Below are 25,154 nucleotides of genomic sequence, written 5' to 3' on the forward strand. Positions count from 1 at the left end.
ATTTCTCTTGTCCCAGTTTAACAAGCCCTCTCTATTGAGTATTTATGTGCCCTTCGTGATTCTGTAGATGGTCAGTAGGTCACCTCTCTCTTCTTTGCTCCAGAGTCGGTAACTCCAGTTTAGCCAGTCTCTCCTTATATGACAAGTTTGCAAGTGCAGGTGCCATTTTTGTGGCTGCTCTCTGGATTCTTTCTATTTTCTTTATATTCTTTTTGGTACTGGGTGACCACAATGTTGCTGCATATTCTAATCTAGGCCTTATCACTGACCAATATTTTTAAAATTATTTCTTCATCCAAATATGTATATGCCACTTTTATTGATCTTAGCAAGTTATAGGATTCTCCAACAATTTTGTTTATCTGTTTATCATAGGACAAATTGTTTGAGGTAATTACACCCAAATCTTTTTTGGATCCCACTTTCTTTACCTCCTTAGTTCCAATTTTATATTGTCCTGATATTCTATTTTTACTTTTTCCAAACTCCATTATGCTATACTTCTTAATATTGAAGTCCACTTCCCATTTCTGACTCCAGTTCCATACCTTATTCAGGTCTTCTTGTAGTGATTCGTAATCCTTTTAAGTTTTTACTTTCTTTAACAATTTAGCGTCGTCTGCAAAGAAGCTCATGTAACATTGCACATCATCATTCATGTCATTCACATAAATAGCAAACATTATTGGAGCCAATACAGATCTTTATGGAACTCCACTGATCACCTCTTTCCAACCTGAATATTTTTCTCTGAGCACTACTCTCATCTTTCTACCAATCAGGAAGTCCTCCATCTATTTTAGTAGGTTCCCTTGTATCCCTCCTATATGTTCCAGTTTTTTTAAATAATTTTTTGTGTGGTACCTTGTCAAAAGCTTTTTGTAAGTCCAGGAAGACACAATCAGCCCATCCATACCTTTCTTGCACTAAGTCTATTAATCTTGAGTGAAAATATATTAAGTTTGTGGTACATGATCTTCCTTGTCTGAACCCAAATTGCCTTGGGTTTATTATATTATTTTCTTCCAGGTGTTTTACCCTTCTATTCTTGATGATTTTCTCACAGATTTTGGCTATAGTGCTTGTTTAGCTAGTTTCTCCTCATATGACAAGTTTGCAAGTGCAGGGGCCATTTTTGTGGCTGCTCTGGATTCTTTCTATTTTCTTTATATTCTTTTTGGTACTGGGTGACTTGATTTGCAATACTTATTCAGGGGGTTGAAAATACTCAGAATGATAAGAACTATCCAATGATATAGATAAGAATTGCATGTGTGACACTGGAAAACAACTTAATACTGTAAATTTTATATGAACACATTTGTGAATGGCAAAATTTAGACTGGTGAAACAGTAACTACCGAATGATTGATAATGAGAAGAGGCTATGAGTTATGAGAAGAGGCTATATGGTGATGAAGATCTGAATTATGATTATTTGCACACATTTTGTTTTCATACAAGCTAGGCATCTAGATGATAAATGAATGCTATAAATAATAGGGGACATGACTGCATCATTACCATTGCTTACTGTGAAATTTCCATAGATGTAATTCTTTTCCTCATTCTTTTAATTTTCAGAATTGTTTTTGACAAGAACTCCATAAGAAACAAGTGGCTTTAAAGTGAAAAAAAATGTCTAATGTAAGTATGTAATCTTTTATGTGAAGACACTGTTCAGAATAAGTTTTATACTCATAACTTGGAAGTGAATTCCATTAATTTTGCTGTCCTTTAAGTACTTGTTTGTTTACTTGCAGATATTTATACCTAATTATAGTATGGATACTTGCATATATTGTACATCCAAGAACAGCAGATCTCCTGGTGAACTGTTACGCTGTGGAAAGTGCCAAAGACTGGCACATAGCACATGTCTACGATCTGGTATCCCACCTGGGCAGTTAGAAGGGGACAATTTCTTTGAATTTACGTGTCAACCCTGTGCCAAGATTGACACAGATATTGTATTCAGAGCAAATCTGTCTATGTAAGTGCAGAAATCACTGACACAAAGAACGTGTTAATTTTGTTACTTATTTGTTATATTAATGTTTTGATAAAGAATATTATCCAACTTCTTTTATATGTGTGTGTGTGTGTATGTATTTACCTAGTTGTATTTTACAGGAAGGTGAGCTATGCTCATGGTGTCACATCTCCATATCTCGTTTTATCTAGACTTTTTAAATTTGTGTATTGTTTTTGCACACACCACATTCTCATCTAACCTGTTCCAAACGTCTATTATCCTGTGGGGAAAGCTGTTCTTTTTCAGGTCTCTTCTATAATTGTCTTTCTTGATTTTCTTTCCATGCCCTCTTGTATCTCTACTATCCTACATTATTAGATCCTCTCTATCAATAATTTCCATGCCTTTCATGATTCTATAAATAGTTACCAAGTCTCCTCCCTCTCTTCTTTGCTCCAATGTCTGTAGCTAAAGTTTTGCCAGCCTCTCCTCATATGATAATTCTGAGAGCATTGGTGCCAATTTTGTAATTGCTCTTTGTGTTCTTTCAAGTTTTGTTATACATTTTTTTGTACTTGATGACCATGTCGTCGCTGCATACTCCAATTTTGGTCTTATCAAAGTAACTAGTATTTTCTTCACCATTTCTTCATCCAGGTATGTAAATGCCACTTTGATTGATCTTATTAAGTTATAAGTTTCTCTAAAAATTTTGTTTTTATGTTTCTCAGGGGACATCTTATTCATAATAATGACTCCTAGGTCCTCTTTTTCCACTTTTTTTGCTTCTTCCAAATTCCATTATACTACACTTCTTAATATTGAATTCCATCTCCCACTTCCTACTCCATTCTCATACTTTATTGAGATCACTCTGCAGCGATTCACAATCTTCTTTGGTGTTCACTTTTTTCAACATTTTTGCATTGTCTGTGAAGAAGCTCATATAGCTTTCAATTCATTCTTCCATATCATTAATATATATAGCAAACATTATTGGGGTCAGTACTGTTCCTTGTGGAACTCCATTAATCACCTCATCCCAATTGGAATGTTTGTCTCTTATCACCACTCATTTTCCTTTCATGCAAGAAATCTTCCATCCACTTTAGTAGTTTGCCCTGTATTCCTCCTGCAGTTTATAATTTCTTTAGCTATTTCTTATATGGCACGTTATCAAAAGCTTTTTTTTCAGGTCTAGAAAGGCACAGTCAGCCATTCCATCTCTTTCCTCTATTAGTTTTGAATAGAAACACATCAAGTTTGTGACACATGATCTTCCTTGTCTAAATCCAAACTGCCTTGGATTTAGTGCATTGTTTTTTTTTTCAAATGCTTTACCCATAATTTTGATAATTCTTTCACAAATGTTTGCTACCATACTTGTAAGAGAGACCGGTCTATAGTTTGTAGGGTCTTCTTTGTTTCCCCTCTTATATATAGGTACTATATTTGCTCTTTTCCAATCATCTGGAACTTTGCCTTCCTTCAATGAGCTGCTTATTAGACTATGTATTTTGTCTGTTAGTTTGTCCCTGCATTCTCTCAAAATCCAATTTGCCATTTCATCTGGACCATGCGATTTTCTGACATCGAGATTCCTTGAGTGATTCATTATTTTATTCTTTGTTACTTCTATCTCTTTCATAGGGGTGGACTTTCCCCTCCAACTTGACATCTCTAAGTTGTATATTTTCCCTTGTAAACACTGATTGAAAATGCTTGTTCATAATTTCTGCCATTTCTATTTCCTTTGTGTATTCTATTCCTCCTTGTCATAGTTTCACTAATTCATGTTTGTTTTTCAGTTTGTTTACAAATCTATAAAATAGTTTTGGTTGATCTTTACATTTTTGTATGACATCCTTTTTGTATTTTCTCTTTTCTTCTCTGTGCACTTGTATATATTCATTTCTATAATCAGTATATAGGACACATGGAAAGAATGAGTGAAGAAAGACTAGTAAAAGAGGTATGGAAGGCAGATGTGGGGGGAGTGAACATGAGGGGACGTCCTAGGATGAGGTGGATGGATGGGGTGAAGGGGGCTTTGGGGAAGAGGGGAATGTCTGTTGAGGAAGGAAGGGAGAGGACGGAAGACAGAGGTGAGTGGAGAATGGTTGTATATGGATGATGTTGTGACTGCATGAGGAGGAATGGGCAGGGGGGTGGGGGTGGGGTAGTATGTGTGAGTAAATTTTGACGCAGCCCGAAGGGATTTCTCCCCGTCCTCGCCTTATATGGAGAGGGGGGGTCGCCGATTAAATGAAGCGGCCTTGCTGTGGATGTACTGTGTCTTGCGACACTGCTTCTGACCCAGGGCGGTGGGCAGGGTGCAGGGATGACCCGTCATCCAGGAGGTGCTCAGATGAGAGAGAGGGTGGGAGGGGTGTGGAGTGTATTTAGGGATGAAATGGGTGGGAGTGTTTTTATGCCTTTCCCTTTTTGGCTACCTCCCTTGGAAGGGGGAAAAAGCCTTGGTATATGTATGTATGTATGTATGAGTTTTTGGCTTTCCTCCATATTATCCAAGCTTTATCTCTTTTATCTTTTAACTCGCTACATCTTTTGTTGTACCAACATTCTACATATTCTTTTTCTTGTTTTTGTCTTGAACATACTTTTCCACTCCTTTATAAAAAAAATTTAAAGTTGTCCATTTCTCTTCTACTGTTGTTTTCTCATTGTATATCCTTTCCCAGTCTGCTTTTTGAAAAATAATTCTCATTTTGTCAAAAAAAAAAATTCCATACATCATTCTTTGCTTTCTATATTGTTAATTTTTCTCATATTTTTCTTCATTTAGTTCCAGTTCTTCTAATATGCGGTCACGTTTACTTATTGGTGTCTTATATTCAATCTTGTCCACTATTTCAGGTTCTGATATAATTATTAGGTCTAGTCTTGATGGCTCTTCCTCATTTCTATACCAAGTATTCTCTTGTATCCATTGTGTCATTGTATGTTCTATAATCAAATCAAGTAATACATTTCCCCATAGGTTGTCTCCACCCTTCACTGTTATTTCTTCCCAGCAGATTTCTTTACAATTAACGTCACCTATTATAACTATTCTTCCTCCATCTTCCATTATCTTATTTAGTATTATCCTTGTGTCTTCTAACACATTTTTGTGTTCTCTCTCTTCCCACGTAGCCATTTTAGGGGGCACATAATTTACCACAAACTTCCCGCTCTTTTTGTCCCTTTCCTCTATTTCCATCATAATGATTTCCACTCTATTCTTTCCATATGTAACATTCCTCACATTTATATCCTTCTTAGCCAGGAACATAACTTCACCACCTTGTTTTACTTCTCTGTTTCTAATCCATTATAACACCATGTCCTACACTGTTGGGTGGTGATGGACCTTTCAATTTTTTCTCTACAAACAATTCCCATTATGGCAGGTTCCCTTTCCATCAGGTAATCATTCAGTTCATTCAAGCCTGTTATAAATCCATCTATATTTGTGAAGGACACTTTTAATTTTCTGTTACCTCCATCCTGTTTTCTGTTTCCCTTCTGTTTTTCTCTCCTATGAACTATTTCCTCACTTTTATATCCACTACTCTCCATTAGAATTTCTCTTTGTCTGACTGTTCTGTTCTCGTTTTTTCCTCAGCTTCAATTCTTTTTGTTTTATCTTCCTCTTTTTATCCATACCTGTTTGTACTGATCACTTTCTGCTAGTTTTCCTGTTTTTTGATAAGATATTCTCTGTTGTTGTTTGTGACCTGAATTTAACCTTAATTGGTCTGGTGTCGTCTATACTGTATTTCCCAAGTCTATATATTTCTTCAATTTCTTTCCCTATTTCCTGTTCACCTTCTCGAAATATTTTTAGTACCTTGTTCACTCTTTCTCATCTCTTACTGTTGTAGTTCTATTTGGATTATGTTTCTCTTCCATTCCTGATATAATTATACAGTGGAACCCTGCCATTCGTCCACCTCTACTCATACAACTCGTTATTCGTCCAACTTGTTCAAGTAAAATTCAACTCTTTCATTCATACGCTTGTGCCACAGTTCGGACAGTGTCACCTTGTTAGCTGCGCCACGCAGTCGCTTCAGCTCAGTCTCGTACCAGCTTCCGTACGCTACGCATCATCCATGCAAGCTTCGTGAAACTTTGTACTACTTTATTGCTATTTTTTTTATTTTTATTAAAAATAGTGCAGTCATGGGTCCAAAAAAGATTAGTGATTCAACCAAGCCTAAAAGGGTCTGGAACAGATTAATCCAATGTACATGATATCTTATGTGAAAAAATGATTCACCATTTGTACAAATCGCCATTTGAACAGCCTCCTGGAACAGATTGTGTATGAATAGCGAGGTTCCACTGTACATTTCTTTTTATCTGCTAAGTCTCTTACTGTATTCTCCTTCTCTCTCATCACTTTAATTACAGTGTCCTGGGTGTGTTCCTTCTTCTCTTGTTTCACTATATCTAAATTAAATTTTGCTATTCTCCTAAACCTTTTTCCAACCACTTACCTCTTTTGCTATGGACTCTTTCTCCTTCTTTAGTTCTTCCAATTTATCAACTCTATGTGTAATCAGTGCAAGTTGACTAAACCTAACCTCCCATGATTCGTTAATTTTTGTTAGTTTTTCCTCTAGACTTGCTAATCAGGGGAGGTTATCACCTCCCTCATTATATCCATAGAAATAATTATCTCTACTTTCCATTGCACTGGTGTTATCTATATTTCTAATTTTTATGCCTTTACTGAGCTTTCCCCTCCCCGACTAATACAACACAGGTACTCCCTCGTTGAAATCCACGAAAATTGCGATTTTTCCAGAGTTCCAATCTTCATCAATTCGATGATCGTGTGTGTTTACCTAGTTGTATTTCACAGGAAGGGGAGCTATAGTGGAACCTTGCTATTTGTACACAATCCGTTCCAGGAGGCTCTTCGAATGGTGAATAACTTTTTCACATAAGATATAATGTAAATTGGATTAATCCATTCCAGACCCTTTTAGGCTTGGTTGAATCACTAATCTTTTTTGGACCCATGGCTGCACTATTCTTAATAAAGATAAAAAAAAAAAGCAACAAAGTAGCGCAAAGTTTCATGAAGCTTGCGTGGATGATGCGTAGCATAGGGAAGCTAGCATGAGACTGAGCTGAAGCGACCGTGTAGCGTGGCCAGTAACAAGGTGATGCTGTCCGAATCACGGGGCAAGCGTATGAATGACGAGTTGAATTTTACTTGAATAAGTTGGACTAATAACGAGTTGTATGAGTAGAGAGGCGGATGAATGGTGGGGTTCCACTGTATGCTCGTGTTGTCCCGTCTTCATATCTCGTTTTATCTAGCCTGTTTTTAAATTCGTGTATCGTTTATGCACACACCACATTTTCATTTAACTTGTTTCAAATGTCTATTATCCTGTGGGGAAAGCTGTTCTTTTTCAGGTCTCTTCTATAATTGTCTTTCTTTATTTTCTTTCCATGTCCTCATGTATCTCTACCATCCCACAATATTAGATCCTCTCTATCAATAATTTCCATGCCTTTCATGATTCTATAAATAGTTATCAAGTCTCCTCCCTCTCTTCTTTGCTCCAATGTCTGTAGCTCAAGTTTTGCCAGCATTTCATATGATAGTTCTGAGAGAATTGGTGCCAGTTTTGTAATTGCTCTTTGTGTTCTTTCAAGTTTTGTCATACATTTTTTTGTACTTGATGACCATGTCTTCCCTGCATACTACAAGTGTGGTCTTATCAAAGTGACAAGTATTTTCTTCACCATTTCTTCATCCAGGTATGTAAATGCCACTTTGATTGATCCTGTTAGATTATAAGTTTCTCCAAAATTTTTGTTTACAGTATATGTTTCTCAGGGGACATCTTATTCATAATAATGACTCCTAGGTCCTTCTCTTTTTCCACTTTTTTAATTTCTTCCTCTCCCAATGTGTATGATCCCACTATTCTTTTTTGGCTTCTTCCAAATTCCATTATACTACACTTCTTAATATTGAATTCCATCTCCCACTTCCTACTCCATTCCCATACTTTATTGAGATCACTGCAGTGATTCACAATCTTCTTTGGTGTTCACTTTTTTTTTTCAAAATTTTTGCATCATCTGTGAAAAAGGTCATATAACTTTCAATTCCTTCATCCATGTCATTAATATATATAGCAAACATTATTGGGGCCAGAACTGTTCCTTGTGGAACTCCTCTAATCACCTTATCCCAATTGGAATGTTTGTCTCTTATCTCTACTCTCATTTTCCTTTCATGCAAAAAAGTCTTCCATCCACTTAAGTTTCTTGCCCTGTATTCTTCCTACAGTTTCTAATTTCTTTAGGAATTTCTTATGTGGCACCTTATCAAAAGCTTTTTTCAGGTCTAGAAAGACACAATCAGCCTATCCATCTCTTGTATTATATCTATTAGTCTTGAATAGAAACACATCAAGTTTGTGACACATGATCTTCCTTGTCTAAATCCAAACTGTTTCGGATTTAGTACATTGATTTTTTCCAAATGCTTTACCCATCTAATTTTGATAATTCTTTCACAAATTTTTGCTACCATACTTGTAAGAGAGACCGGTCTATAGTTTGTAGGGTCTTCTTTGTTTCCCCCCCTTATATACTGGTACTATATTTGCTCTTTTCCAATCATCTGGAACTTTTCCTTCCTTCAATGAGCCACTTATTAGACTATGTATTTTGTCTGTTAGTTCGTCCCTGCATTCTCTCAAAATCCAGTTTGCCATTTCATCTGGACCATGCGATTTTCTAACATTGAGATTACTCAAGTGATTCATTATTTTGTTCCTTGTTACTTCTATCTCTTTCATAGGGGGGATTTTCCCCTCCCACTTGACATCTCTACATTGTATGTTCTCTTTCATAAACACTGATTTAAAATGCTCGTTCATAATTTCTGCCATTTCTACCTCTGTGTATTCTATTCCTCCTTGTAGTTTCACAAATTCTTATTTGTTTTTCAGTTTGTTTACAAATCTATAAAATAGTTTTGGTTGATCTTTACATTTATCTATGACATCCTTTTCATATTTTCTCTTTTCTTCTCTGTGCGCTTGTACATATTCATTTCTATAACCAGTATATATTTTCCATTTTTTTTTTCTTTCCTCCATTTTATTCAAGCTTTATCTCTTTTATCTTTTAACTCTCTACATCTTTTGTTGTACCAACATTCTACATATCCTTTTTCTTGTTTTTGGCTTGGAACATACTTCACTCCTTCCTTATAAATTTTTGTCAAGATTTTCCATTTCTCTTCTACTGTTATTTCTTCTTTGTATATCCTTTCCCAGTCTGCTTTTTTATTTTTTTTCTCATTTTATCAAAATTTGTTTTTCTATACATCATTCTTCCCTTTCTATATTGTTAATTTTTTCCCATGTATTTTTCTTTCTTTAGTTCCAGTTCAACTAATATGTGGTCACTTTTGCTTAGTGGTGTCTTACATTCAATCTTTCCCACTATTTCAGGTTCTGATGTGATTAATAGGTCTAGTCTCGATGTCTCTTTCTCATTTCTATACCAAGTATTCTCTTGTATCCATTGTGTCATTTTATGTTCTATAATCATATCAAGTAGTACATTTCCCCATAGGTCGTCTCCACCCTTCACTGTTATTTCTTCCCAGCAGATTTCTTTACAATTAACGTCACCCATTATAACTATTCTTTCTCTTCCATTATCTTATTTAGTGTTATCCTTGTGTCTTCTAACATATTCTTGTGGTCTCTTCCCATGAAACTGTTTTAGAAGGCACATAATTTACCACAAACTTCCTGCTCTTCTTGTCCCTGTCCTCTATTTCCATCATAATGATTTCCACTCTATTCTTTCCATATGTAATATTCCTCACATTTATATCCTTCTTAGCCAGGAACATAACTCCACCACCTTGTTTTACTTCTCTGTTTCTAATCCAATAATTATATGCACCATGTCCTACACTGTTGGGTGGTGATGGACCTTTCAATTTTGTCTCCACAATTCCCCTTATGGCAGGTTCCTTTTCCATCAGGCAATCATTCAGTTCATTGAAGTCTGTTATTAATCCATCTATATTTGTGAAGGACACTTTTAATTTTCTGTTACCTCCATCCTGTTTTTTGTTCCCCTTCTGTTTTTCTCTCCCATGAACCATTTCCTCAGTTTCATATCCACTACTCTCCATTAGAATTTCTGTCTGTCTGACTCTGTTCTGTTCTCTTTTTTTTTTCCTCAGCTTCAATTCTTTTTGTTTTCTCTTCCTCTCTTTCCTCATTATTCATCTCTCTTTTTATCCATACCTGTTTGTACTGATCACTTTCTGCTAGTTTTCCTGTTTTTTGAAGACATTTTCTGCTGTTGTTTGTGACCTGATAATGGAAGATGGAGGAAGAATAGTTATGATAGGTGACTTTAATTGTAAAGAAATCTGCTGGGAAGAAATGACAGTGAAGGGTGGAGATGACCTATGGGGAAATGTACTACTTGATATGATTATAGAACATACAATGACGCAATGGATACAAGAGAATACTAGGTATAGAAATGAGGAAGAACCACCAAGACTGGTCCTAATAATCACATCAAAACCTGAAATAGTGGACAAGATTGAATATAAGACACCAATAAGTAAAAATGACCACATATTGGTTGAAGTGGAACTAAATGATGAAAAATACATGTAAAAAAAATGAACAATATAGAAAGGGAAGATTGATGTATAGAAAAACAAATTTTGATAAAATAAGAGAATTCTTTCAAAAAGCAGACTGGGAAAGGATACACAAGGAGGAAACAACAGTAGAAGAGAAATGGAATATTTTGACAAAAATTTATAAAGGAGTGGAAAAGTATGTTCCAAGACAAAAACAAGAAAAATGATATGTAGAATGTTGGTACAACAAAAGATGTAGAGAGTTAAAAGACAAAAGGATAAAGCTTGGATAAAATGGAAAAAAGTCAAGAAACCTGAAAAATGGAAAATATATATTAATTATAGAAATGAATATGTACAAGTGTGCAGAGAAGAAAAGAGAAAATACGAAAAAGATGTCATAGAAAAAATGTAAAGATCAACCAAAACTATTTTACAGATTTGTAAACAACAAACTGAAAAACAAACAAGAATTAGAGAAACTACAAGGAGTTTCTATACAAGGCTAATAGATGTAATACAAGAAAGAGACGGGCTGATTGTGCATTTCTAGACCTGAAAAAAGCTTTTGATAAGATGCCACATAAGAAATTGCTAAAGAAATTAGAAACTGTTGAAGGAATACAGGGCAAACTGCTGGAGTGGATGGAAGACTTCTTGCATGAAAGAAAAATGAGTGTTGATAAGAGACAAACACTAATTGGGATGAAGTGATAAGTGGTGTTCCACAAGGAACAGTTCTGGCCCCAATAATGTTTGCTATATATATTAATGATATGGATAAAGGAATTGAAAGTTATATGACCTTTGTGGATTATGCAAAATTGTTGAAAAAAGTGAACACTGTAGAAGATTAAGTCACTGCAGAGTGATCTCAATAAAGTATGAGAATGGAGTAGGAAGTGGGAGATGGAATTCAATATTAAGAAGTGTAGTATAATATAATTTGGAAGAAGCAAAAAAAGAATAGTGGGATCATATAAATTGGGAGAGGAAGAAATTAAAAAAGTAGAAAATGAGAAGGACCTGGGAGTCATTATTATAATGTCCCCTGAGAAACATAAAAAAAAAAAATTGGAGAAAGTTATAATGTAATAAGAACAATCAAAGTGGCATTTACATACCTGGATGAAGAAATGGTGAAGAAAATACTAATCACTTTGATAAGACCGAGATTGGAGTATGTATAACAAAACTTGAAAGAATACAAAGAGCAATTACAAAATTGGCACCAACACTCAGAACTATCATATGAAGAGAGACTAGCAAAACTTGAGCTACATATATCAGAGCAAAGAAGAGAGAGGAGACTTGATAACTATAGAATCATGAAAGGCATAGAAACTATTGATAGAGAGGCTCTAATAAAATGGGATATTAAGAGATACAAGAGGACATGGAAAGAAAATCAAGAAAGACAGTTATAGAAGATACCTGAAAAAGAACAGCTTTCCCCACAGGATAATAGACATTTGGAACAAATTAGATGAAAATGTGGTATGTGCAAAAATGATACACGTATTTAAAAACAGTCTAGATATAATGAGATATGAAGACAGGACACCACAAGCATAGCTCCCCTTCCCATAAAATACAACTAGATAAATACATGACAGTCGAAGTGACAGCGAAGTTTGGAACTCCAGGAAAAATGTCAAGTTTCGAGGATCTCAACAATGAGGGAGTACCTTTGTTGTATTAGTAGGGAAGGGTGGTGTAGTGGGAAGGTGAAGAAAAAGGAGAAAGGGAGGGATTACTGAGGAAAATGGAAGGAAATGAGAAAGGAGACGAATGGGCTCCCCTGGATATCAGAAGGAATGTCAACGAAAGGGCTGTAGATGACACAGTGAAGTCGAAAATATCAGTAAAGGCCCTAAAATTAAAAATATAGATAAGAACAATACAATAGAAAGTGGAGATAATAATTTCCATGGATTTATTGAGGGAGGGGATGCCAACCTCCCCCGATTAGCAAGTCTAGAGGAAAAACTAAAGAAAATGAATGAACACTGGGAGGTTAGGTTCAGCCAAGTTATATGGATTACACATAGAGTTGATAAATTGGAAGAATTAAAGAAGGAGAACCAAACCTAAATAAAGAAATAGAAGAATTAAAAAGACAGTTAAAAGAAGTAAAAGATGCAAATGAGGAATTAAAGAATAATAATAAAGAGAACCAGACATAATGGGAATTATAGAGACAAAATTGAAAGGTTCACTACCACCCAACAGTGTAGGACATGGTGCATATAATTATTGGATTAGAAACAGAGAGGTAAAACAAGGGGGTGGAGTTATGTTCCTGACTAAAGATATAAATGTGAGAAATGTCACATATGGAAAGAATAGAGTAGAGATGATTATGATGGAAGTGGAGGACAGGGATGGGAAAAACAGGAAGTTTTTAGTAAATTATGTGCCTCTTAAAACAGTTTAATGGGGGAGAGAACACAAAAATATGTGAGAAGACACAAGGATAACACTAAATAAGATAATGGAAGATGGAGGAAGAATAGTTATAATGGGTGACTTTAATTGTAAAGAAATCTGGTGGGAAGAGATGACAGTGAAGGGGAAATGTACTACTTGATATGATTGTAGAGCATACAATGACAATGATGCAATGGATACAAGAGAATACTAGGTATAGAAATGAGGAAGAACCATTGAGGCTGGACCTAATAATCACATCAGAACCCAAAATAGTGGACAAGATTGAGTATAAGACATAAGTAAAATTTGATGTATGGAAAAACAAATTTTGATAAAATAAGAGAATTCTTTCATAAAGCAGACTGGGAAAGGATACGAAGGAGGAAACCACAGTAGAAGAGAAGTGGAATATTTTAACAAAAATTTATAAACGAGTAGAAAAATATGTTCCATGACAAAAACAAGAAAAAGGATATGGAAAATGTTGGTACAACAAAAGATGTAGGGAGTTAAAAGACAAAAGGGATTAAGCTTGGATAAAATGGAAAAAAGACAAAAGACCTTGAAAACTGAAAATATATACAAGTTATAGAAATTAATATTTACAAGTGTGCAGAGAAGAAAAAGAAATACGAAAAAGATGTCATAGAAAAATGTAAAGATCAACCAAAACTATTTTACAGATTTGTAAACAACAAACTGAAAAACAAACAAGAATTAGAGAAACTACAACAAGGAGGAGTTGAATACATAGAGGAAATAGAAATGGCAGAAATTATGAACAAGCATTTTAAATCAGTGTTTACGAGGGAGAACACACAACCTAGAGATATCGAGTGGGAGGAGAAAGTCCCCCTATGAAAGAGAAGTAACAAGAAATGAAATAATGAATCACTTGAGTAATCTCGATGTCAGAAAATCACATGGACCAGATGAAATGGCAAACTGGATTTTGAGAGAATGAAGGAATGAAATAACAGACAAAATACATAGTCTAATAAGCAGTTCATTGAAAGAAGGAAAAGTTCCAGAAGATTGGAAAACAGCAAATATAGCAGTATATAAAGGGGAAACAAGGAAGACCCTACTAACTATAGACCGGTCTCTCTTACAAGTACAATAGCTAAAATTTGTGAAAGAATTATGAAAATTAGATGGGTAAGACATTTGGAAAAAAAACAACGTACTAAATACAAGGCAATTTGGATTTAGACAAGGATGATCATGTGTCACAAACCCAATGTGTTTCTATTCAAGGCTAATAGATGTAATACAGTACAAGAAAGAGATGGATGGACTGATTGTGCATTTTTAGACCTGAAAAAAGTTTTTGATAAGGTACCACATAAGAAATTGCTATTTTTAACTCTTAAGGGGGTACGCGACACCTGGGGGGGGTGAATTTGGTCAAGATATAGCATTTTTCAAAACTGTGTTCAAAATGTTTGTATACCATTTAGAAATAAATCCCGACAAATAATTTTCCAGCGGCGCGCAATTTAAATGTCTTGGGCGGGGGTTTAAATGGACGGAGTTAAAGGCGCAACCCACACTAGAGGGGGGCGTGCCACTTAGGACCTTCAGGCGCATCGAATAACGTTGAAATTCGATTGAATTTACGCTCGCCCAATGCTTCAACGGCCAGTATGAGGGTGGAGGGGAAGGGAGGAAGGTGGAGGGATAGCTCTTCCCAACTTAGAGCTCAGCTGGAAGTCAGTTACTGACTAGCTTTGAAAGAAAAAGTACGCATGTCTCATGAGCTCTCCTGGCACTATATTACCTTAGCTAGTACATATTACTCATTAGTACAGTCATCATGGGTAGCAAAAATAACATCTACAATGACAAAAAAAACAGTTAAAGATGGCAAACAGTCAAAGACGACTAGCCTAGACCTCACCACCTCTCACTCCACCACTGCCCTCACTTCCATCTCTCTCAACATATGTAGCCAGGTTCTACACCATCAAGTACTTTATTCATCTCGAATACAGCAAGAAAATTAGATATTAGTTATGAAATTGTACAGAGGGGAGATAAGAATGAATGTGAATTTATGATTGTGGAGAAGAGCAGTTTTTTGCCATGGATAAATTCGCTTGTTAGATGCCAGTGTGGTGAGAAGATGTATGTTGAAGTGATAGGAGAATGTGGAATGGTGAAGACATTTCAGGCAGAATGAAAGTTGTGCTCTGAAAAGAGCAAATGATGTACTTCACCAGGTGGTAGAAATGAAAGTTATGAAATACATAACAGAGTTGTTGTTGTTGTCGTTCCCTAGACTGTCTGTCCGAGCAGTCCCGTCTCCCCAAGGAAGGCCACAGCCGAAACTGGGTTTTCCCACAAATCCTTTATAGAGTGTATGTTGTGTTGTTTGCGTGCATGATTGTGTATAATGCAGTCTTCCATTATGTGTTGTATGGTATGGGGTGAAGTGTTACATCCTGGGCAGCTGTTCACAACACGGTCGTCCAGCCTCTTCTGGTAGCTTAGAAGTGCTGGGTGGTGACCGCATCGCAGTCTGGCCAAGGGGACTCTGTCCTTACGTGGGAGAGAGGATTCAGAAGGGTGGATATCAGGGGGTCTGGCATGCAGCAGTGTGTTGTCTTTCAGTGTGTTAATGGAGCGGTGAGTGATATGATTATGAATATGTTTCCGGAGGCTGGTATTTGGTGGTTGTGGAGGAAGAGAAGAGAGTATCTGTGTGTAATAAAGGTCTTTGGGTGTAGTTTTAATGTTTCTTGGTGTGTGTGGGTGTTCTGCTATGTAGTGTAGCGGGTGTGATGTGTTTGTGGTGGCTGCAGCAAGTGTTTGTGTGCCTCTCATGTCGAGGTGGTCCTTGACTTTGAGGACTTTTGTTTCATGGTGTAAATGGTCTGTAGGTGATGTATTTGTGCAGCCTGTAATTGTTTTTAGGGCTTTGTTTTGTATGATTTGAAGGGTGTTGTGGTGTGTCTCACTGAGATTAGGAGCCCATGCAGGACTCGCATAATTCATCACTGAGCGTATCACTTACACACTTACACACATAACAGAGTTGTGGAGGCCGGCTTACTCCGTGGGGATGTTGCAGTACAGAAAATGTGCATGGCAATGAACATGAAAATGATACATCACAAGACGTTTAGTAAACTTTGCCATCATATTATAGAGACCAGCATAAAGAAGTATGAGGAACTCTTGGAAAAAACAAGGGAACATGTACATGCAGCATTAGAAAAGGAAGACCCAACTTTACCGGAAGTAAAAGTTACTATCGATGGTTTGTGGAGTAAGAGTTCACTTCGAAAGGCACCCACTGCTGGTTAAAATAAACCTCTTTCCAATGGTTTAGATACCCCGAAGACCCCCAGCAGTGAGGTTTCATATGAAGAAACCGACAAATGTGCAAAAAAGCAAATTATATGATGGTGTCGTCTGTGCGTCGCCACTACTGTGATATATTTATACTTTAGTTTTTCATTATTTAAAGTACTTATAATTAAAATATGTTGATGATTTTTACTGTACTTATCCATTATATAATAAGAATTAAGCCATGAAAAAATCAGTCAAATTGGTGAAACTATGAGCAAGTTACAGATATATTTATATTTCAAGTCGCCATATCTCCGTTCGATATTTTTTTTACATTTTTTTAATCATAAAAAATCTAAAATACATCAGATTTAGATGAAACTTACAGAAAATATTACATTTAGTAACTGCTAGGGCCGGTCATTCGAATATTTTGAATAAGATGAAAGAGTTAGGAGTAATAATGGAAACAAGACCAAAAAAATGTCATTTTTCACGATTTTTGCCGGACATTAAAATTGAAATGCCTGTATGCAAAAGTATAAAGGAAATTGTTCAATTACTCAATGACCGGCCCTAGGTGTGCCTACTGACTAATCATAGCCAAAATATATAACAAATTGGTCCACATATTATGATGCTGTGCACTTTTAAATGTCGCTACTGGTATATGTACATGTGTACATACATCATTCTGTTTCACCTAAAATGTAGGCAACGTGGATACCTATTTACCTGAGAAGTTTCAGCTCTTTACTCTAAATAGTTTAGAAAATGACCCCTAGGTGTCATGTACCCCCTTAATAAGATCATCTCTACTGTGTTCACTTTTGTAACTTTTGTCACATTTAAGTTTTTCTTAACCAGGAACATGACTGCTCCACCTTGTTTCTCCTCCGTATTTCTAAGTCATGACCAACACTGGTGCTAGTGGACCTCTTAATTTTGTCTCCACAATTCCCATTATGACTGGTTTTGCTTTTGACAGGTAATCATTTAGTTTGTTCAATCCTGAGATTAATCCATCTATGAGGGGGTGCTGAAAAGTTCCTGGCTTTGAGGGTATCGTGAAAGGGTAGAGCTGTTACTTTTGCAGGGGAGGTAGGACAACTATTTAGGAGAAGATAGGCAAAAAAAAAGCATGATGGCATACAATATATCTTTTTCCTTTTTGTAGGTTCAATGCATGATGGCAGTGCCTACAGTGGATTTTGGTAAAATTGAAGCATGGGCGGTCATGAAGTTCCTCTTCTTGCAAGGCAAAGGGGCGGCTGAAATCCATGGTGAGATGAAGGATATCTTGAAGGATGACTGCCCATCATACTCTACAGTGAAAATGTGGGTGTTGCAGTTTCGGACTGGTCATTTTGAGGTCACAGATGAACCCCGATCAGGACAGCCAACTTCTGCAACCACAGGGGAGAAAGCCGAGGCTGTGCATGTCATGATTCTCGAGGACCATCAGATTTCAGCTAAAGTCATAGCTAAGACTCTAGGGATTTCCCACGAAAGAGTTGGCCACATCATCCACAACATTCTGGACATGAGAAAGTTTTCCGCAAAATGGGTGCTGAAATGCCTGAACACAGATCAGAAGTGCATCAGTGACAACATCAAAGGCAATTTTGGATTGGTTTGCAGTGGGGATGGCTGATTTTATGGCTTGTTTAGTCACCATAGATGAAACTTGGTTTCATCACTATAATCCCTGACCAAGCAGCAATCAATGGAGTAGCAACACAGCAGTTCACCATGTCCCAAGAAGTTTTGGACCCAGAAGTCAGCTGGAAAGATACTGGCTTCACTGTTTTGGGACAAAGATGGAGTACTCATAAAATACCTGCCAAAGGGTCGCACCATCAACGCAGAATACTACATGACTATATTGGAAGAATTGCGTGAAGCTTTGAAGCAGAAATGCTGTGGAAAGCTGAGCTGTGGTGTCCTCTTTTTGCAAGACAATGCACCAGCACACACAGCACATGAAACACTATGGAAAATACAAGACTTTTGCTTCGAATTGGTAGACCACCCACTTTACTCCCCAGACCTGGCCCCCTCTGACTATCACCTCTTTCCACAACTGAAGAAACATCTCAAGGGAATGAAATTTCACTCTGATTTGGAAGTGATCGCTGCTACAGAGGCCTGGTTGGAGGTCCCTTTTGAGTTCCTTTTTCAGGCCTTAGGAAAACTGAAGGACCATTGTAATAAGTGAATCTGTGAGGGGAATATGTTGAATATAATCATAATTAACTGATCTTTCTGTATTTTTTTTACCCAAAGCCAGGAACTTTTCAGCACCACCTTATATGTTGGTATAAGCCAATTTTAATTTTCTGTTCCCTCCATGTTCTCTGAACCTTTCATTTTTTCCCCTTGAATATACTGTGTTTTTTTTTTCAGTCTCATATCTAACACTCTCCAATAGAACTGTGTTGTCCTGGTCTCTGTTCTTTTCTATTTTTTTTTTTCTTTAGCTTCTTTTATTAATGTCTTAATTTTTTCTCTTTCCTCATCATGTCTCTATTTATCCATGTATTTTAATGTGTTTGATACTTGCTAATTTTCTTGTTCTTGCTAAAATTTCTTCCACAGTCATTTATAGCCTTAATTTAATCTTTAGTGGTTCACTTTTTCTTTTCCTTCTGCATATTTACCCAATTCTGTGCACTTCCTCTATTTCCTTTTCAAATTCTTGTTCTTTATCTTGTACCACTTTTAGAATATTTCTCACCAATATTTTTGCCCTCTTTATCTCTCAGGAACCAATTTGGGTTATGTTTTTTCTTTAGACCATATATTACTATATGCTTTTTTTTTTGTCACCTGTATCTCTTACCAAGTTTTCTTTTTCCTTAATTACCTTAATGATAGCATCTTTGGCCTTCTGCATTTGCTGGTGAACTATTTCTTTAAAGATTACTTTATCTTTGTATTTTTTCCAATCATTTCAGAGGTGTTGCAAATCATCTCTTTGGATTTTCCTGCTTCCATGGCCATTGCTTTTATCCATTCATCCACCTTTTTCCTTATGGTCTTGTTATTTGTGTGTTCATTATTTTTCAACCTCTCATTTTCACATTCTAACTCAGCCAGTTCTTTTTTTAGTGCACTTCTTTTATTGCCATGTTTATTTTTTTTTTAAGTCTCTTCCTTATTTAGGTCTTTGTTCATTTTCCATAGATCATTAGTTTCCCCCCTCCACAAATTATTTATATATGTCATGTTCCTCTCTATATCTATAACTCCACTAAAAAGTCTTCTTTCATATCCACTAAATCCTCATTGCCATTATCAAGTAGAAACCTTTTCATGCCTCTTGGTGATCTAAAACCTATGCTTGTATTTTGCTTTGCTCATGTGCCGATAGATGGCTCTGGGTACTGTGTACATTGAAATGTGATGGACAGCCATCTTGTGGTTTCTTGGGCTTGTCATCGTTTTCTTCCATTTCTCATCAATTACACACTATTTACATTGTAAGTTAATCATTCCGGGTATCCACAAGCACTCTCCATCACACCCTAGGTATTCTATAATTGTATCGCTGTTAAGACTTTTTTTTTTTTTTTAAGTATTTCAGGAGCTCCAGTCTCTGCATTGTTACATATATGAATAACCTATATATGTAATGTATGAATATAATTATTGTTTTGGTGAAAAGATGTCAGTTATCTAATGGACAAGAATGGAATGTTATGGGTTAATGTCTTAATATTCCATTGAATCATGTTTAGCTAAGTAATATGCCTTATTATTTTGTGTATTATTCTGTAAACATGCCAAACCAAATTATTATGTTTTTCTGTTGATACAGTGCAATGTGTTAGTTCAAGGTCTTGAGTAATACGTTTTCGTCGTATTTGCATGAGAAGCATCACCAGTGTGCATGCAAATACGTTGCCAGTCAGGTTCAAACTCCGTAGATGCTGATTCTATGGGCCAATCAGGAGTGATTTTGTACTGGAAGAATGATTGTTCTGGGCACGTGGGAGGTAGAGAAAGATGTAGGAAGTCCCAGAGAGAGGACATTCAGCTTTGGGCAGGATTTTTGGCTGCATTTAAAGCAAGTCCTTCCTTCCCCTGTTTATATGTTTAACTAAACTATTAATTAGGATCGTGTGTGTGAAGTCTATGGCAGTGATGTAGGAAGCCTGGACAGTGAATCTCTTGGTAACCATTTCTCTTTCACCCAAGTTAAAAATTGTGTTTAAGAACTTGGAATCATATTTAGAATTTATTTGTAATTTCTTGATTCAGTTGTATGCCCTTGGTCATAATTATCTTGTTATTCCTATTGACTTTAATGAATAATGTTAAATTTTCCAGTTGTATCATCGTTTTTTTCCATTTTCATGATAAAAAAAAATGGTATGGTGACCTCTACTAATTTTATTTTGTAAGCAGAATCATTCATAATATCTTAGAATATCTGTATGTTACAGGTCAAATGTATTCATAAGATTCGTAACAAAATTGGCAACGCATTGCCAGGATTTTAAATGGTAAAGTGAAAAAGTCACCAATGAGAATTTTAGTATTAGATAGGATTAATATTGTGAGAAAATGAGGTTGTCAAATGAAAAGGAGGTGTGTGAGTGTGTAATGAGACAACCCACAGAGAGGGAAATCCCAGGTCTTACCATAACAGAGTTGAAGCTGGTGGCACAATGTCTAGGGGCTGATTATGCCCATAATGTGAATAAAGCAAAATTAGTGTGTATTGTGGTAGCTATGGGGCTGAATCATGATTAAAGTGGGGCAATGAGAGATAAAAGAAAGACAGAGAGTTTGTCACTTCAGAATGTGAGGAAGAATGGGAAGAAAAAATGCTGAATCTTGATTAAGCAAATTGCAGTTGAAGTTACAGATAGCTAGAATAAAAGCTGAAGTAAAAAGGGAAGAAACAGAGAGAGCTAGGATAGAGAATGAAAACCTTGAACTTCAAGCTGAATTGCAAGAAAATAGACAAGTGCTACCAGACTCTCAACTCATGCATGGGAGACATAGTTTGATGTGATGCAAAATGCCAAATTGCTTCCCTAAATTTGATGAATCACAGGTAGATACTTTAGAACGTTCAAAAGAATGGTGGAAGATTATTAATGGCTGAAGAAGTATCGGCCTGCATTGTTGTGAACAAGCCTCAGAGGTAAACTGTTAAGGGCATACAGTGCTTTGGAGGATTATGGACTAAAAGTTATGAAATAATTAAAGCAGCCATCCAACAAGCCTGTGAGTTAGTACCTGAAGTTTATAGGGTAAAGTTTAGGAATTTAAGGAAGCAATCTAATATCTCACATGTTGAATTTAGTGGAGAGAAAACAATGTTATGGGACCAGTCGTTAAGATCCCGTAACATAAATGAAGATTATAAGAAGCGGGCCGAGTCATTATTAGTAGAAGAGTATCTGAGATCCATCCCTAAAGAGGTGTCTGTGTACCTTCAGGAGAAAGAATTTTCAAAGTTGGAAGAGGCTGCAATCTTAGCAGATAAATATGAAATCTTAAAACCTACTGCAGGGAAATTCTCAGTTACTCCAAGGGGGAGAGAGATCAGCTGAAAATCTCAAAATCAAACTCGTCAGGTGGGCCACCTACAGAATTCATAGAGGTCAAAAAGGGTGACTATAGTAAGTCGTTGCAGAGCATGTCATGTTACTACTGCAGGAAAGTAGGCCACTGGGTGAGGGATTTGTGGAAGAGGAGAAGGGAGATAGAAAGTGTTAAGCCTATTTTAGCTATAGGTGGAAAGGACACCCAGAGGGTAAAGTCCAGGGAGAAGAAGAAAAGGAGGCTGCCAAAGTAGTGGCTCTCATGAGTACTGCTGTCACAGATGGCAAAGAAAAAGATGAGATGAAACCTCACTAAAGGATATAAACCATTCCTTTTTCAAGGAATGATCTCCACAAAGGGAGATAAGAGAAAAATGGTGACAATCCTGAGAGATTCAGGAGCACTTCAATCAGTAATGCTAGGTAGTTTAATAGAAAAACCCATAGTAAAAGGGAGTGTAGTTATAGGCTCTCTAGGAGGCCTAGCTAGGGTGCCTCTGGTAGTGGTAGGGCTAGAATCACCTCTATATGAAGGACAGGCAATGATGGGACTAGTAGATCAGTTGCCAGTAGAAGGTGTTGAAGTCATTATGGGAAATGACTTGGTAGGTGGGAAGATGTGCCCCACACCCATAGTGTCAGATATACCAATTGTTTTGGAAGAAACCAAACAATTTGAAAAAGAGCATCTGGGATTACTGCCAGTTTGTGCAGTGACTAGGGCCATGGCCACACAGAGAGAATGGTCTAAGGACCAAGTAAAGCCAATAAGGGTCTTGAGAGGGGAAGACTGTGAAAAACCTAAATGTGAGGACAGTCTGAATCCTGAAGGAAAATCCCTAGTGAAAGCACTTAGGTTGAGACAGAGGCTGACTTGAGGTCCCTGTTCTGAGAGGAATGAGAAAGTGAGTCAGAAGTGTATGACTTGACTCGTTTGTTTATGGGAGAGGAGGTGGAAGCAAGAAGTCTCAGTGAGTTACAAAGAGTTGACCCCGACTTGAGGGATTTGTATGAAAGAGTGGAGAGTGGTAGTTAGTTGTTGGAGGAATACTACTTAGAGTTGGGAGCACTATACCACAGGTTGGTGGATAGTACCTGTCCCACTGATGATGCACTATGGTCTGAAAGACAGCAAATAATATTGCCGAAGGTCTACAGGGAAGAAGTTATGCGGATAGGGCATGATGGTTCCTTTGTAGGACATATGGGTGTATGAAAGGCCTTAGACCACATCAGGCAACATTTCTATTGGACCAGAATTAGAAAAGATATAATACAGTACTGCCACAGCTGTCATACTTGTCAAGTAGTGGGCAAACCTAACCAACCTATAATAGTAGCACCTGTAAAACCAAATCCAGTAGGAGAGGAACCCTTTGCTAAGGTAATTGTAGATATAGTAGGACCATTACCTAAAACTAAAAGTGGTAATGAGTATATACTAACTTTAATGGACACCTTATCAAGGTGCTAAAATAGTCTTACAGGAACTCATAAAATTATTTATGAGATGGGGATTACCTAGAACGTTGCAGACCAAGGGTCTATATTTCTGTCCAAAGATAGAGGCCTGAATATTGTTAAAATCACTTCAGGTGCATACCATCTCAAAGTCAGGGTGCACTTGAAAGGTACCATCAGACCTTAAAGAGCATACTAAGGAAATGGTGCCTAGAAAATGAGACAGGATGGTATCAAGCACTATGATATTTGTTGTTTGCTGTGTGTGAAGTACCTAATGAATTGTTGGGCCTCTCACCCTTCGATATGGTGTTTGGACATTGTGTCAGAGGACCTCTTAAAGTCCTGAAAGAGTGTCTCTTGGCAAAAAGGTGTCCCCAAGGTATAAAATTGGTGGAGGAAATGAGTAGGATGATAAGGACTCGATTTCTCTCACCTTCGAGATGATGTGGAAGGCAAATGCAGATGTGTGGCCCCAGGTGGTGGACAAGCTGGGTCATCTCTTGGCTGAGCAGTGGGAGGACCTACTGGAGTTGCTTAGCCAATACCAGGAGATCTTTCAGAATGCCCCTGGAAGGACCAACCTGATGCTGCATGACGTGGATGTGGGAGATGTGAAGCCCATCAAGCAAGCCCTGTATCGTGTGAAGCCACAACAAGCTGCTATCATTAAGAAAGAAATTGACTATATGTTGGCTCACAACGCAATTCAACCAGCACAGAGTGGAGTTCCCCAACCATATTAGTGCCAAAGTCTGATGATACTCAGAGATTTTGTATTGATTTCCGACATGTGAATGCCGTCACCAAGAAAGACTTGTATCCCTTATCTAGAATCGAAGAGTGCATTGATAAAGTAGGTGGGTCATGTTTCATAAGTAAACTAGATCTGCTACGTGGGTATTGGGAGGTGCCTCTGACCCCTTGTGCCCAGTCCATCTCTTGTTTCACAGCTCTTAAGAGAACATATCAGTGTAATGTAATGCCTTTTGGAATGACCAATGCCCCTGCCACCTTCCAAAGGTTGATGAATAACCTTACAGAGAACATTCCCGGTTGTGTAACCTATCTTGATGATGTTGTCATCTATAGTGATACTTGGCAAGAACATTTGTGTCGTCTAACTTTACTCTTTGACAAGTTAGTGTCTGCCAATTTAGTGCTTAATTTGACCAAGTGTGATTTTGTTAAGGCTAAGGTTCATTATCTTGGTTATGTCATAGGGCAAGGAGAGGTTGCTTTGCCCCACGCTAAAATAGAAGCCATTCTCAACATAGCCATACCTAAGAGTAAGAAAGAGGTTCATAGCTTTATAGGAACCATTGCTTATTACAGGATGTTCATTTATAATTTCTCTTCTTTAATGGCCCCATTAACTGATTTGTTGAAGAAAGGAACAAAGTTCCAGTGGACTGAGGCTTGTAACTCCGCTTTTGTTCAAGCTAAGAGTCTTTTGTGTACTGCTCCTGTGTTGCAAGCCCAGATTTCTCAGAGCCATTTTCTCTGTATTGTGATGCCAGTAACATTGGGGTTAGATCAGTTTTGTTACAAATTTATGTACAGTTCCAACTTAGTCTATATCCTTGATTTCCAATTATCATATTTAAATTTTAATTCATATACTGTTCCAGCTTGTGCTATATCACTTTCTAAGCTATTCCAAGTGTTTATGCATCTATATGGAAAACAGTATATATTCACATCCTTTAGGTATGTGGTCTTAATTTGTTCCTATGACCTTTTAAATCTCATCCTTAGTCAAGAGATC

At 36.9% G+C, this 25,154-nt stretch overlaps 1 protein-coding gene across 4 annotated transcripts in view; it reads left to right on the top strand.

Moving 5' to 3' along the window:
• Positions 1–1,763: 1,763 nt before the first annotated feature.
• The window catches only part of LOC143020994 (uncharacterized), a 95,036-nt gene continuing 71,645 nt past the window's right edge, over positions 1,764–25,154 (top strand). For all 4 annotated transcript variants that reach the window (XM_076178077.1, XM_076178082.1, XM_076178083.1 and 1 more), the window contains exon 1: positions 1,764–1,993. In XM_076178077.1, the coding sequence (XP_076034192.1) occupies positions 1,785–1,993 (209 nt within the window). In that variant the 5' untranslated portion in view covers positions 1,764–1,784. The remainder of the gene's footprint in view (positions 1,994–25,154) is intronic.

The sequence above is a fragment of the Oratosquilla oratoria genome, chromosome 41, assembly GCF_046742065.1.
Source record: "Oratosquilla oratoria isolate Oo_2021 chromosome 41, ASM4674206v1, whole genome shotgun sequence".
In the NCBI taxonomy this organism is placed as follows: domain Eukaryota; kingdom Metazoa; phylum Arthropoda; class Malacostraca; order Stomatopoda; family Squillidae; genus Oratosquilla; species Oratosquilla oratoria.